Raw genomic sequence first — 13077 nt, forward strand, 5'->3', positions numbered from 1 at the left:
GAGGTACATGGAGCATCCGATCAGGTCCGCCTGAAAAAAAAAACTGACAGGTGGACCTGATCGGAAAGCCCGTGTGAAGAAACAGCTGTAGATCTTCGCATAGAGAAACACTGGCAAAACACAGACAAAGCTGACATACAGAAATACCGGGATAAGGTAAGTTTTATTCAGGTCAATCCTTTCCCTGTAAGACAGTTTCCATTCCCTTCCAGCTGGCAACCTTGGCATCGGCATCTTGTAGTCTGCTTTCCCAATTTGCAAGGGCGTAATCGCCGGAACCAAATCTGATGCCTAAAACGTTAATTTCGTGCCGGGGCTCTGGGAAGGTGTCCGGAAGCTCAAAGTCATCGCCTTCCTCTCCGATCCAGAAAACTTCACTCTTATCCTCATTGATCTTTGAGCCTGATGCCTCAGCATTCAGCTCCATCACCAAGACCACCTCCTCTGCCTCCACTGTCCCAGAGACAAAAACAAACATGTCATCAGCATAGGCCACAACCCTCACAGGGGGCTCACCAGGAATGCCCAAAAGGCACCCTGCACAATGGTCCGCTCTCTAATCTTCTGATGAAGGAATCAATTGCGAAGGCGTGTAGCAGAGGACTCCCCTGATGCACACCCGAGCCAATTTCAAAGGGCTGTCCGATCCAATCATTCACAAGCATGAAGCTTTCAGCCCCTCTGTACAAAGGCTTCCGCCAATCGATAAAGCCCCCCTCCAGGCCATACTTGCCAAGAAGCAGCCATAGGTACTCATGATTGACATGAATAAAAGATTTAGCCTGATCCAATGCCAGCAGGTATTTTCTCCAGCCTGCAGCCCTGCACCGTTTCAGGGCCTCCCGGACAGCTAACACCACTGAAAAAGTGCTTCAACCCTGAACTAAACAGTGCTGATGGTGAGAAAGTAGATTGCCCGCTACAGACGATAAACACCAGAAAATGTTTTTGCCAGTATCTTCCTATCAACATTGAGAAGGCTAATGGGCCACCAATTCTCAATCATTAAAGAATCTTTACCCTTTCACAAAAGAATCACCACAGATTGTTGTATGGAGGGAGAGAGAGAACCCTCTCTGCGACAGCCATTAAAAACCTCCACCAAATACGGGGCCAGAGTAACCTTAAAGCTGTAACAGTGTAACATCCACATGTTGCTTTTTCTGCTTCTAATCATTGAGAAGGTATCTTGCAGCCCAGTTTCCATAGTGCTATTATGTATTTCATTATAATGTATATAAAAGTGAAGTAAGGTGCACTTCGCTCTTTAGTAAGTTAGGCCTTATACCTTTGGAAGCAGGAGTTGCGCATTATCTCCTAGGCCTTTCAAACACTGGAAAAACTTAAATTTAAAAAATCTTACCACTCCCCCCAAAATAAAAAATTCTAAATTTAATATATCCCAGCTTAACAGTCCTTAGATGCTGTTGATTAGTTTTCTTTCCTTTATTTTCCTCTGGGTAATAACTCCCACTTACTCTACTGTATCAGGACAACAGAAGGTACCGCCCTCTTTCTTTTTCTCCATAACAAAGAGGGGAGTCTCAGAGATAGCTGAAATAATATCACTGATAAAAATGCAGCAGAGAGCACATGACGTTGTCAACTGATATGTTGTTATTTTTTTGCACTCATCAAATATAAAATATATCAAATAAAATACTTTCAATAGTATATTTTAAAGTGGAACTCACCCAAAAGGTGACTTTCTGATTTAAGTCCACCCCCCCCCCACCTGCTATAGTTGGCATATCATTTTGGGGGGCAATGGGAACCTAGTTTTGACAGGTACCTGCTCCCACTTCTGCTCAGATTGCCTAGCTCAGCCGGCTGCCCACAGTAAGAATGCTGGCGCCTGGACCCGAAGCTGATTGCAGAACCGGCTTGTGTGAGGTTGGCGCTGGATCCCTGCACAGGTGTGTCCTTTTATTAAAAGTGAGCAGCTACAGGATTTGTAGCTGCTGACTTTTTTTTTTTTTTTTATCCTAAGTGAACAACTGCTTAACAGACCAAAAGGGACAAAATAAGGGAATTTCATTGTTGGGATTTAAATACCCTTTAAGAGGGAACCTGTTTTTGAAAGAAATCTGTTGGCTGTCATTGCTGACCTCCTGAAACTGCTAGTAGCCTGCCTCCCGTTTCCTTCAGTAATTTTCGAGCTCCTGGACAGAAACAAGCAAGTTAGTGATATCAGCAATTCCAAACTGCATATACAGGTCTTGCAGCTGTGATCAGAGGGGTTACTCAGGCAACTGTTGTTTTCTGAAGAAGGCAGCTATGGCAGCCCACATATTTCTAGGCTTACCTAGATGATACGTGTGTGACGATACGGGTAAGGCTGACCCATCACCTGGGCATTCGGATGACTAGCACGCTTTCTGTACCGCAGTGTTTACTCTGCTTATATACCTTCACTATTCCTGCTTATGTGAGTGTAACCCTTTTAATAAATTTACTATTTACTGGACATACTGCACTATTTGGAATCCTTTTTTTCTGAGGTGGAGTTCTTGCTATTAAGGAAGAGGAGGGTTCTTAGTTCCCTGTATGCCTATTGCCTTTCCTGCTGCTTCTGACCCATCTGCCCAGGGAGGTTCAGATTTTCTGGAGATGTTTGTGCGAAGGAGGAGGAAGGTTCTATCAGTTTTGTTGCCAGTCACTTTTTCCAAGTGTTACCCCTGCTACTTCTGACCGCTCTGTGAAAGGAGGGTCAGAGTTTCTGGTAAGCAGCTTTTTTGAATTGTCACGTGGTGGTTTTGAGTATCTTCTTCCACTTCTGTACACCGGTGATTGGAGGACCTTATTTTCATCCTACCTTTTACAAAGACTCTCATTTGGGACTGCGTTGTCATTTTTAACATTTTTGGTGCTGCTCTTTTGTTTTGATTTGTTATTGGGTGTCTAATCTACCTATATAGCTGGCTGCCTATTGGTGCTAGTGATTTATATTTATTTTTATGTCTAGATTCTGAGTGCAGCTATCCCTACCTTCACTTTTACCTATAGGTACAACTGCTAAAGGGAAGTTTATAACCACTTTAAGTCTGCACACTGCAGTGTGGTGCAATGCACCGCTGTGCGGAGACCTGTTGTGCCATTCGATGACCCGTGTTAAAATTCAGCAAATCTTAGCATTGACATGCGTGTTCTGTGCAGAAAAATGCAGTGTATATAATGTGAACATTAGTTTCTAACTGGCATAAGTCTCTTGTTACAGGTTATCAAAAACTTAGGGTACAATGTTTAATCTTACTATTGGTAAGGGCCATTTAAGTGTTCTATTATGGCTCGCCAGCACCTGTAATTTGGGAGCAAGGTTCATAATACTGGAAAAATAAATAAATAAATCAGGCTCTGTACTGTGCACATCCACTACTACTATTATACTTTCCTGATCAGCCCCCATAGCCTTTGATGTGTGACACACAGTACTGATCCAAAGTAAAGCTCAAAAGGGCAGAAGGTGGAAGAGTGAGATAACCTTGTAGTAAATGCTGACCTAGTATTATTTCTGTAATCTGAAAAAGTTTTAAGCGCTGTTTGGTGATTTAAATGAGAGAGAAATGATCACGCTTGTGGTGTAAAAACTAAGCAAGCACCCTTACAGACATTTAGCAAATTAAAGTAACTGGAAGATTATTATTTTAATTGGACTTATCCTTGCTATTTAAGGCTGTGGGAAACTTGTGTCAGTCACAGGTGAAGAGTAGTAGACGAGAGTATTTGGTGATATTTAAAGGGGTTGTCTTTTTCTATGCATTAAGATAAACCTTCAGTGTGCAGCAGCCCCCCCCCCCCCCCCCAATGCTTACCTGAGCCACCTATCGATCCAGCGATGTCCGCAAATGTCTCAGCCCTTCTGGACTCCCCTTCTCACTGGCTAAGACACAGCAGCGGCGCCATTGGCTCCCACTGCTGTCAGTCAGTTAGCAAATGAGAAATGTCTGAATGGATACGTGGAGTGGATTTGTTTTATGCTGTTGCCTTACAGCAGTAATGTAAGGGCGTAGTGCACCCTTAGAAGACCTTCTCTCCCTGCATCCTTTTTTGTTGCCTGGTGTTGGGATTCATTTACTTCACACCCTAAAAGTTCATCGGGTGTTCCATTGTCTATATCCCAGGATCTATAGGATGTAATTCACTTTCTGGATTGATAACCTTACATGCCATATGGACACTTTATTATTTTACACAGTTTGTTTTCACATTTCATTGGTCATGTGATTTTTCACATATTATTTTATATTTAAGGGTCACTTATTGTTTCACCTTCACCTGTTCATCACCTTTACTTTTTAAGTCGTTCTTATGGATACTCTATGATTATTCTTTTTTATCTTCATGTAATATATCACTTAGAGCCAATTTATTTGCCTATTTGAGTCACCTGTCATTATCACTCTAAATTTGAAGACTTTTTATACACATCTATTTGATTTACATTGCTTTCCACGTCTATGCTATTTATTGGGGTATATCACTTATCAGATCCTGTTGTTTATTTAGCGCAGCACCATATCCCCTCTTTTCATGTCTTTCTTCTCAGCCTAGGATGGGCTGACTGGTGGTTGCAGCTTTAATATTCCTTTTATTATTCCTTTACTTTTCTCAAGATAGCGCAGGGGACATTCTCTCAATATTATAGGTCGTCTGTTCATACATTCACCAAGTTTTACAAGGTGGATGTACTTGCATCTGCGGATGCTGCGTTCGGCCGAAAAGTTTTGCACGCTGCTGTTGCAGAGGCTCAGGCTTCTTTAAGAGTTTTTTCTTTCTGGTTGGTGAGCTCCAGTTATTCCTGGTTGAGCTCCTGGTTTACCTGGTTGGCCATGTTTATCCCTTTTTGGGAGGTATGTGCATTGCTGTGTTTTTCCCACCACTCATGTTGGGACTTCCCGAGGATCAAAGAAGATATGAAGTTGTGTCCCTCAATGAACGAAAGAGAAAACTGGATTTTTGTCTTACCGTAAAATTATTTTCTCTGATGTTTATTGACGGACACGGCACCCACCCCTCTTTTGAGTTGTGTTATGTATTCTTCTAACACTACTTGTTACAAACTGAAGTCCTATAGCAGGAAAGTATACCCCCTAGGGGCGTAGTTAAATTTGTTTCCACCTAGTCCTACTCCTATGGAGAGCAGCATAACCCCAAGGGTCAAAGAAGATATGGAGCTGTGTCCGTCAATGAACGAAAGAGAAAATTAGAATTTACAATCACTTTAATCCCAGTTAGACAGCCCATATATTCAATCACTTCTTGTTTCCTTTAGCCTGCAAAAAATGATCAGATTCCCTCATTCACACACTCGCTGTGGATGGGGGAGCCTTCCCTGCAGTCAGAATACAATTATTGGTGCTGCCATCTATAGCCGGCGGAACTGATCGATTGGGAATAACCTGACAGGCTCGACTGCCCTGAACTAGCATGTGACACATAGGTCAGAAAATGGCTGTTCCATCACAACAGTATTTTGCGGTGACTAATTTTCCTTCCCTGTATTTTTAGAGTCCTGTATTTTTCCATTTAATATAATACGTATCAATTTCTTTTCAATAGATCTTTATTGGGTTTTGTATTAAAAAAACGAGCATAGAAAAAAGAGCAACAATGCTTACAAAGTTCTAAAAACCAACATTGTGGCAGTGATGCAAATACAACATCAGTACAAACATTTGAAACCTCACAACAGAATAGAGTTTATTGAATAAACTAATTTAAACAGGAGAAATACAGTCAAGATTATTGTTTGATGACCATAAATTTGGCTACACATACAAATACGGAAACTAAAAAGAGAAGGCAGGTAGGAAGTATGTAACATTATCTATAAGTCACAATGGACTATCAGTCTTAGTCAACTAAAACCGGATTCATTATACCACTCTAAGCAAGGTTTCCAGATGGTCAAGGCAGTAGCATAACTCCAAATTGGAAGTAGCAAATAGTAGTTCGTAGTAGGCATAAATATGTCTCGGTTTGTATTACCTCAGTTAAGCTAGGGGGGTATTAGGATCTTTCTAGTATCTGGTTTAATGTAAGACGAGCCAAAAGAAAGATATGGCTACCCAACTTCCTAAGGTTAGAAGGAACCATGTCTATCTCCAACAAGAATAGAGCCATGCTTGCGGTCATAGGGATAAATAACTGCATCATCTGGCAATATCTTTAATAGTTATTTACTGAAGTTAACTTTTGTTTTATTGCGTGTTGTTTTTTTTGTAATACAGATAAGATTCTCTTCTAATTTCATATTTGGAATATTTTTTTTTTTCTTTTTCGATTTACCACATAATTGTTTTTCAAGGCTTAGTTGCCCTAGTTAACAATATTTTTATAGAGGCAGTACAAACCCTAGATTAAAGAGACACTATCACCTTGGCCGTGCTGGGCACAATGACATTGTCTCTGCAAAGGGGCCTCCTGACCACCCCGATACTTACCTCACCTGCGCTCCTTCACTGCTCCTTCTTTCTTCACAGCTGGCACTGAGATCAGCAGTGTCAGCAAACAGGGGGTGCAGTGATGTTGCTCCCTTGGTCCTATGACAGTGCCTGGGCATAGCAGTCGACCGCCAGGCCTGAGCATTGTCACAGGGGAGGGGTTTCAGTGCTTCCCCCATACACATAAGCACCAGATAACTTTACTGGCTGCAACATAGGAAGTAGCACTGGAGGAGCATTGGCAAGGTGAATTAAAGGATAAGTCCACTCTAAAACCAGAATCCCTGCATCTATAGACCTCCATGTTCTAACACTAACCTATCTAGCCCTGTAAAGAAGAAACTTGTACTTTCCTTTTTTGAAGCCGATCCGACCTGATCTCCAGTGGCGGAAGTTTTGCAGAGGACACGGCCGACAACAGCTGTGAAATAAATGGGATGTGAGGTCACCCATAGGGTTACTATGGGGCTTCCGTTGTCGGCAGTTTCCTCTGCACCCGCCTCTACAGTGAAGACGTAGCTGACAGGTCGGCTTTTAAAAAGGTATGTATACTGACTTCTTTACAGGACTAGATAGGTTAGTGTTCGAACGTGGAGATCTATAGATGCAGGGATGGAAGTTTTAGGGTGGACTTATCCTTTAAGGGAGTTGGCTAGGACTGGAGCTTTAAGGCTCTTACTTTCTTCTGTCTGGAGAGAATTGTTGGGGTTTTATAGAGATGGAAGGAAAAGGAGCTATGTTGGGTAAAGTGCATATCTATTTATGTCCAAAACAATACTGTGAACTGAATATTCAAGGATTCTTTCTCCACTTTAAACATTCTGTATTGTTTTCCTCTAGGTATCAGATAGAATATGAAGCTCTTTGTAAAGTAGAAGCCGAGCAGAACGAATTTATCGACCAATTTATCCTGCAGAAATAACAGTTACTCCTAACGGACTGGGAATTTGAATGGAATATTTTTCAGAAACTTGCATCATTTCCACTTCTTTCATCTAACGGGACCCTAAATAATTTCTCAAAGCAGACCTGATTATGAGACTCTTATTCCTGTGACTTTCAAACACTTGTCATAACCAGTTTGTACATTTTAACACACACAACCCTATTCCTGTGAAGAAATATATTACAGACCCTGTTGTAAGGTAAATTCACACGCATTTTTGCACAGTGTTTTAAAAAAATTGTTACATTTTTGGTGCCTGTTCTAGCAGAACTCACCCAAGAACCATGAGCATGTAGCAACAACCCGCTCCCATGCAGAGGTGTGAATGTAGCCTTCATTTCAGGGGTAACTGACCTCTATAGGGTACATTCATACTTGTGTAGATGGATACATGTTAATTGGGCATTTTAACATGTGTCTTCCAAAGTTACTTCCTCCATTTTGTGCGTAATCTGAAGAAATTATAATGCATGTACATTTGAATTTACATACAGTACTATTCATCCAACTCCAAGAGGCATATACTGGAAGCCACACCTAAACTGCACCAAGTAGGAACAGAAATGCGGTGCAGGTGGCCTACTGAAATCCGGTACAGAAGATTGGTGCACTTTAGGGGCAGCTGAAGGTGCATTAAACCAGCCTAAGCTCAGAACTGTTTTAAGAAATGTCTGTTTTTAGACATAATTATGTTTTTTTCTTTAGTAATGCAAGATACATTAACTCATAGTAACCAATCAGAATGCAACTTTTATTAATCTTAAATCCTATTGGTTGTTATGCGTTTCTGTGTTTAGTGGTGTTATCCACAGTAAGTATCTAAGTACATTTTAGTGTGTTTACATTTTTTTTAACCAATATGCTTTGATGTAAGTAAATTTGAGGTCAGGGGGTATATACCAGTTTAATTGCTACCCATAGTAAGGCAGGTATTGTGTTTACATATTTTTTTACATTTCATATCCGAAACAACTCTTATCATTTCAAATATTTAATGAGGCTTTTCTCCAGTTAACATATTTTTTTAATAATTTGTAAAACCATCCACTGGTTACCTGCGCCAAGCTCTATCAAAAGGGCACCAGCCCCGGTGTGACTCCACTTACATCTTCTTCAGGGGCCTTCTACACATTTTGGTCTCGAGATGGATCCATACAGCATGCCTGGTTGTTTAAGACATTGCTTGCATTGAAAAACAGGCCCCGGGGCAGCCTTCTAAATAGTGGTTCAAAACACTGCTACACGAGAGGCAAAGTGGTGTGCCATATGTCAAGAAAACAAACTGCAAAGCAGGAACATCTCCATGTCCATTGTTTAGGAACTTCTGACATGAGTAAAAAAAAAATAGGTTCTATGAAGAACCTTAACAAGGAGAGGAGTTTTCATCTGATTGTCATGATTGATATCTCACATTTCTGGTATATTTTATTGGAACCTTGTCCAAGAGCCCTGCTGAGAGCTCTTTTCAGTCTTAAATGGGTTTCCAAAAAGATGGAAATGAAATCTGCTCTCTAATTGGGTCTTTTCCTTATAGCTTCAGTTTGAGTAGGCAGTGCTCAATTGCCACATGAGCTATTTTAAAGCCGAGTTCCAGTCATTTTAAAGAATTACCCACATTAAAATGTGCACCTCTAGTGGATTAAGGTTTGGATATTGATATTTTGAAATTTCTGCAGAACGTACCTTTTTTTTTTTTTTTTAAAGTAGTGTACCCTGCAACTTTTTGTCATGGCAGCTTAGACGATTATTCCAACTGCCCCTCCCGTTGACTCTTGGGATATCTCGGTCATTTCCAGAAGTCTTCAGGCATCTAATGCGGGTACACAAAGCGCGCTGCAGTGTCATTACTGTACAGGCTGAAGATACGGAGCTGCATGCTGGGTAGCCAGCTGCATGAAATCCAGGAAATGAAGCCAGGCCAGCTTCAGCTGCCTAAATCCTGTATGGTTGCAGCCAGAATCGAGGGGGGCAAAAAAAAAAATAAGCCGTTTGTAAGTATTAGTGTACATGGGCAACATTATCCATTATGCTTATGAGGAATTACAATGATCTCTGCAATGCTATGAATGCAGTATTGGCTAGGAGACTGGAACTCCGCTTTAAGTGTATGTTAAATTAAAAAAAACATATTTTGTATATCTCCGAAGTACATGCACATTTCCCTATATTTTATCTCTTTAAACACACTGCAAGTACAAAAAATAACGGTTAGCCTAAGTTCACACTAATGTGTTTCAGGAAACCCGGCGATTTGTGTTCGTTTACCGCACCACATTTAAATTACACTGCCCTTGTATTCTGCAGTGGGTGTCAGTGCAATCTTAACAACAACCCCAAACACAGATTGCATGGTACAAAAAAAACATGCAATCCAGTTGCAGTTTGGTTCCAAAATTGCTGCATGCTTGACTTTGGTGCGATGCAGTGCGATATGAGCCCATTTAAAATTAATGGCCTTAAATTGCACCGCACTGAATCGCATGTGAATTGAACAGGAATGCGGTTCCTATGTGACTCGCATGCTGTTCATAGTGTGACTAGAGGCTTAGTGTGCTAGAAATATAGTGTGCTCCTACCTTCCTCTGACATGACAACACAACTCTGGACACCTAAGCACATGGTGTCAGCCTTGCCTACTTCATTGCTGATGAATTACAAAGAACATAGACCTCTCCTCACCGCTATAACTGCTCCTTGTGCATAGACAGAGAGCACAGGACGTCATCCACTAACAAGATTTCTGAGAAAGTCATCAGGCATTGTTTCCTCCTATTGAGCAGCTATACGCAAAACTCTTTCAATGATATATTTAGTAGACCTAAAGGAAACAAATGAGAAAAGTTCATTGTTGGGGTTTATATACGTTAATTCCTATTTGATTACCTTTCTTATTAATTTAGCCATAAAACCCCTTTACAACGGCCCAACACACGTATGACCACACACTGCACATATGTGTTGTTGGGCAGCTGTTTTTGGGCCGAGAGCATGCTCGCTGTGCACTCCCAGAACGGAGGATGAGCTGTTGAAGATGGCTCCTAGTCTGGGCTAAAGATCGCTAGCTGGAAGGACAGGCTTCCGATCATGTGACCACTGTGACAGTCGCATGATCGCCGATCCTTCCCAGCCCTCGAACGTTCAAAACAATTTAAAGGGATTCCAGGAAAGGGTTAAAATGAGTGAAAATTAGGTGATTGGAGTTTATTATTCACCAAAGAGAAAAGGTATTGTGCTGTAATCAACAGCAACCAGAAATACGTTTGTGATAACCGCTTTCGCTTTACTATTGCTAGCTGAACTGTGATTAGTTGCTTTAGATTACTGTCAACTACCACTGTCTCCATCACATAGTCTTGTGTATTAGCAGAGTTGTAGTGACAATATTTTTAGTTTGCTTTTTGTGCATAACTGTCTTGTTAGTAACCTATATATGTACATTTCATCATCCGTTTTCATTAGTTTGAACAGTATTGTGTTACAGTTAATAATTATATAAAGTTGAAATAATATCTTGTTTCTTGTATATATTTTTCTCTGGGAAAAATATAACTGGATATCAAGAACACACACACACACACACACACACACACACACACACACACACATTTAGGCCCCTTTCACACTTGTACAACTTTTCATGCAACTTTGGACATCAGAGATGCACAACATGTCGTTCCCCATGTTTTCCATGGACACCAATTCATATATGCACAACCTAAAGTTGCAGCAACTTCATAGTAGTTCATGCACTACTTTGGTCCGACTTTCATGCAACTTGAGGACGGCATGAGGGTCATACCTGAATGTTATACAATGCAACTTGTGTGCAACAGTTGTCCATTAAAACTGGTCAGAGCCAAAGTCATATCCAAGTTGCAGCCTTCCAGAGTTGCACTCCAAAGTCGGCACAAATTTGGAGTCCTACAAGTGTGAAAGGGGCCTTACTAAAACTGGTGCACACTGAATCCGGTGCAGGCGAGCATGGTAACCAATCAGCTTCTAATGTCAGCTTGTTCAATTAAGCTTTGATAATAAAATATAGAAGCTGATTGGTTACCATGCACAGCTGCACCAGATTATGTGTGCACCAGTTTTAGTAAATCTCCCACTATGTGTGTATTCACATATATTAGTTTATCATTTACAAAAATTAATGAAAAGAATAAAAACGGAAAGTAACATCTAGACAAAGTCAGTCCAATGATGGCATAAAAATATACTTACCCTGATTCTGTTCAGTTGTTCTGTGTGAGTGGTTGCATTTTCTAATAGAGTGCCTTAAGTATTTTATTTGCATGGATTTTTAAAAGTGCATCAATTAAAAAAAACAAAAAAAAAATAATAATTTTGGCTAATGTGGATTTTTAAAATTAATTTAACCACTTAAGTTCCAGCCTGTATATACCCCTATAATTCCAAGCCATTTTTTAGTCTTCAGCTCTGTAAAAGTTTGACAATTACTTGATCATTCAATCCTGTACCCAAATTATTTTTTTTATAATAATATTATTTTTTTTTTGTAAATAAATTTTTATTGAAGAAATAAAATAGGATAAGAATACATGAAAACATGTGAGAAGTAGAAGTACACGTAAATTGTCAATTGAAGGACAAGCAGTAAATGGTACAACTTTTCAGTTAACACATCCATGCACAAACAATTATAAAGACATATGCAGTGCACTCACCTGAGCCTGATCTCAAAGTAGGGATTAGTGCAACATTCATGGTTTCCGGACCCTCACCCCGATTGGGTGCACACTGTGAGGGTGCCGTTACCACCTACGTAAATTCTCAAAACACAGGTGTCGCCACTACCTGTGTGTGGTTTCCTAGCTTGAGTCCTAAAGACATGCTAAAGAGGGGTAGCGATAGAAAACAGAAAACCAGAAACAGGGAATGGGGGAAGGGGTAGGGAAGGGAATGGGGATCTGCCACCAGAGCAATGTGATATGCGGATGGAAATAGGGAGCTAAAGCATCATATCATAAGGGGTAAATTCACATCAGGTCAGGGGATTGTTTAATCCAGGATTGCCACTGTTTCTTGAATGTATCTGCTTTCCTGAGTTTGAAAGCGAGCATCCTTTCCATTTCATACTGGTTGGCTACGCTATGTTTGATAGCGGACAGGATCGGGGGGCGGTAGCCCTCCACTTGGCTGCTATCGTGATTCTTGTGGCAAATAAAATATGCGCCAACACCTTCCGGGGGACAGGTGGAAAGGAATCCAGGCCTAGCCCCAGCAAGGCTAATGCCGGCGAAGGTTCACAGGTTGATCCCAATAGTTGAGATGCCCAGTTAAAAACTTCCCTCAAAAGTGGTTGGACCACTGGACAACTCCAGAACACTATATATTACCTGGCTCTTGGCACTCACGCCAGCAGAGGGGGGAGCATTTCTTATCCATAGCATGGAGCCTAGCTGGTGTCATATAGTATCTATGAAACAGCTTCTGGGAGTTGTCCCAGTGGTCCACACACGCCGAAGATGAGCAACTAGACTGGAATGCTCTCGTCCACTGAATAACAGAGAAGGACTGGCCTAGCTCGCCCTCCCATTTAAGGATAGTGGGGGATTTACGTAGCGGAGGTTGATAATTGTAATATTTATAGCAGAGTGAGATACCTTTAGTACTAGGACGTGTCTTGGCAGTAAGGCATTCCCAAAGTCTTTTTGGCATAGGGGG

General features: G+C 41.0%; 1 protein-coding gene across 1 annotated transcript in view; it reads left to right on the forward strand.

Annotated features, from left to right (window-relative positions):
• IFT20 (intraflagellar transport 20) overlaps window positions 1–7505 on the forward strand; it is a 50039-nt gene extending 42534 nt beyond the window's left edge. Inside the window, exon 5 of the mRNA XM_082244704.1 lies at window positions 7284–7505. Coding sequence (XP_082100830.1) covers window positions 7284–7365 — 82 coding nt within the window. The 3' untranslated portion in view covers window positions 7366–7505. The remainder of the gene's footprint in view (window positions 1–7283) is intronic.
• The last annotated feature ends 5572 nt before the right edge of the window (window positions 7506–13077 follow it).

The sequence above is a fragment of the Pelophylax lessonae genome (genome assembly GCF_965119305.1).
Source record: "Pelophylax lessonae genome assembly, chromosome: 2".
Taxonomy (NCBI): domain Eukaryota; kingdom Metazoa; phylum Chordata; class Amphibia; order Anura; family Ranidae; genus Pelophylax; species Pelophylax lessonae.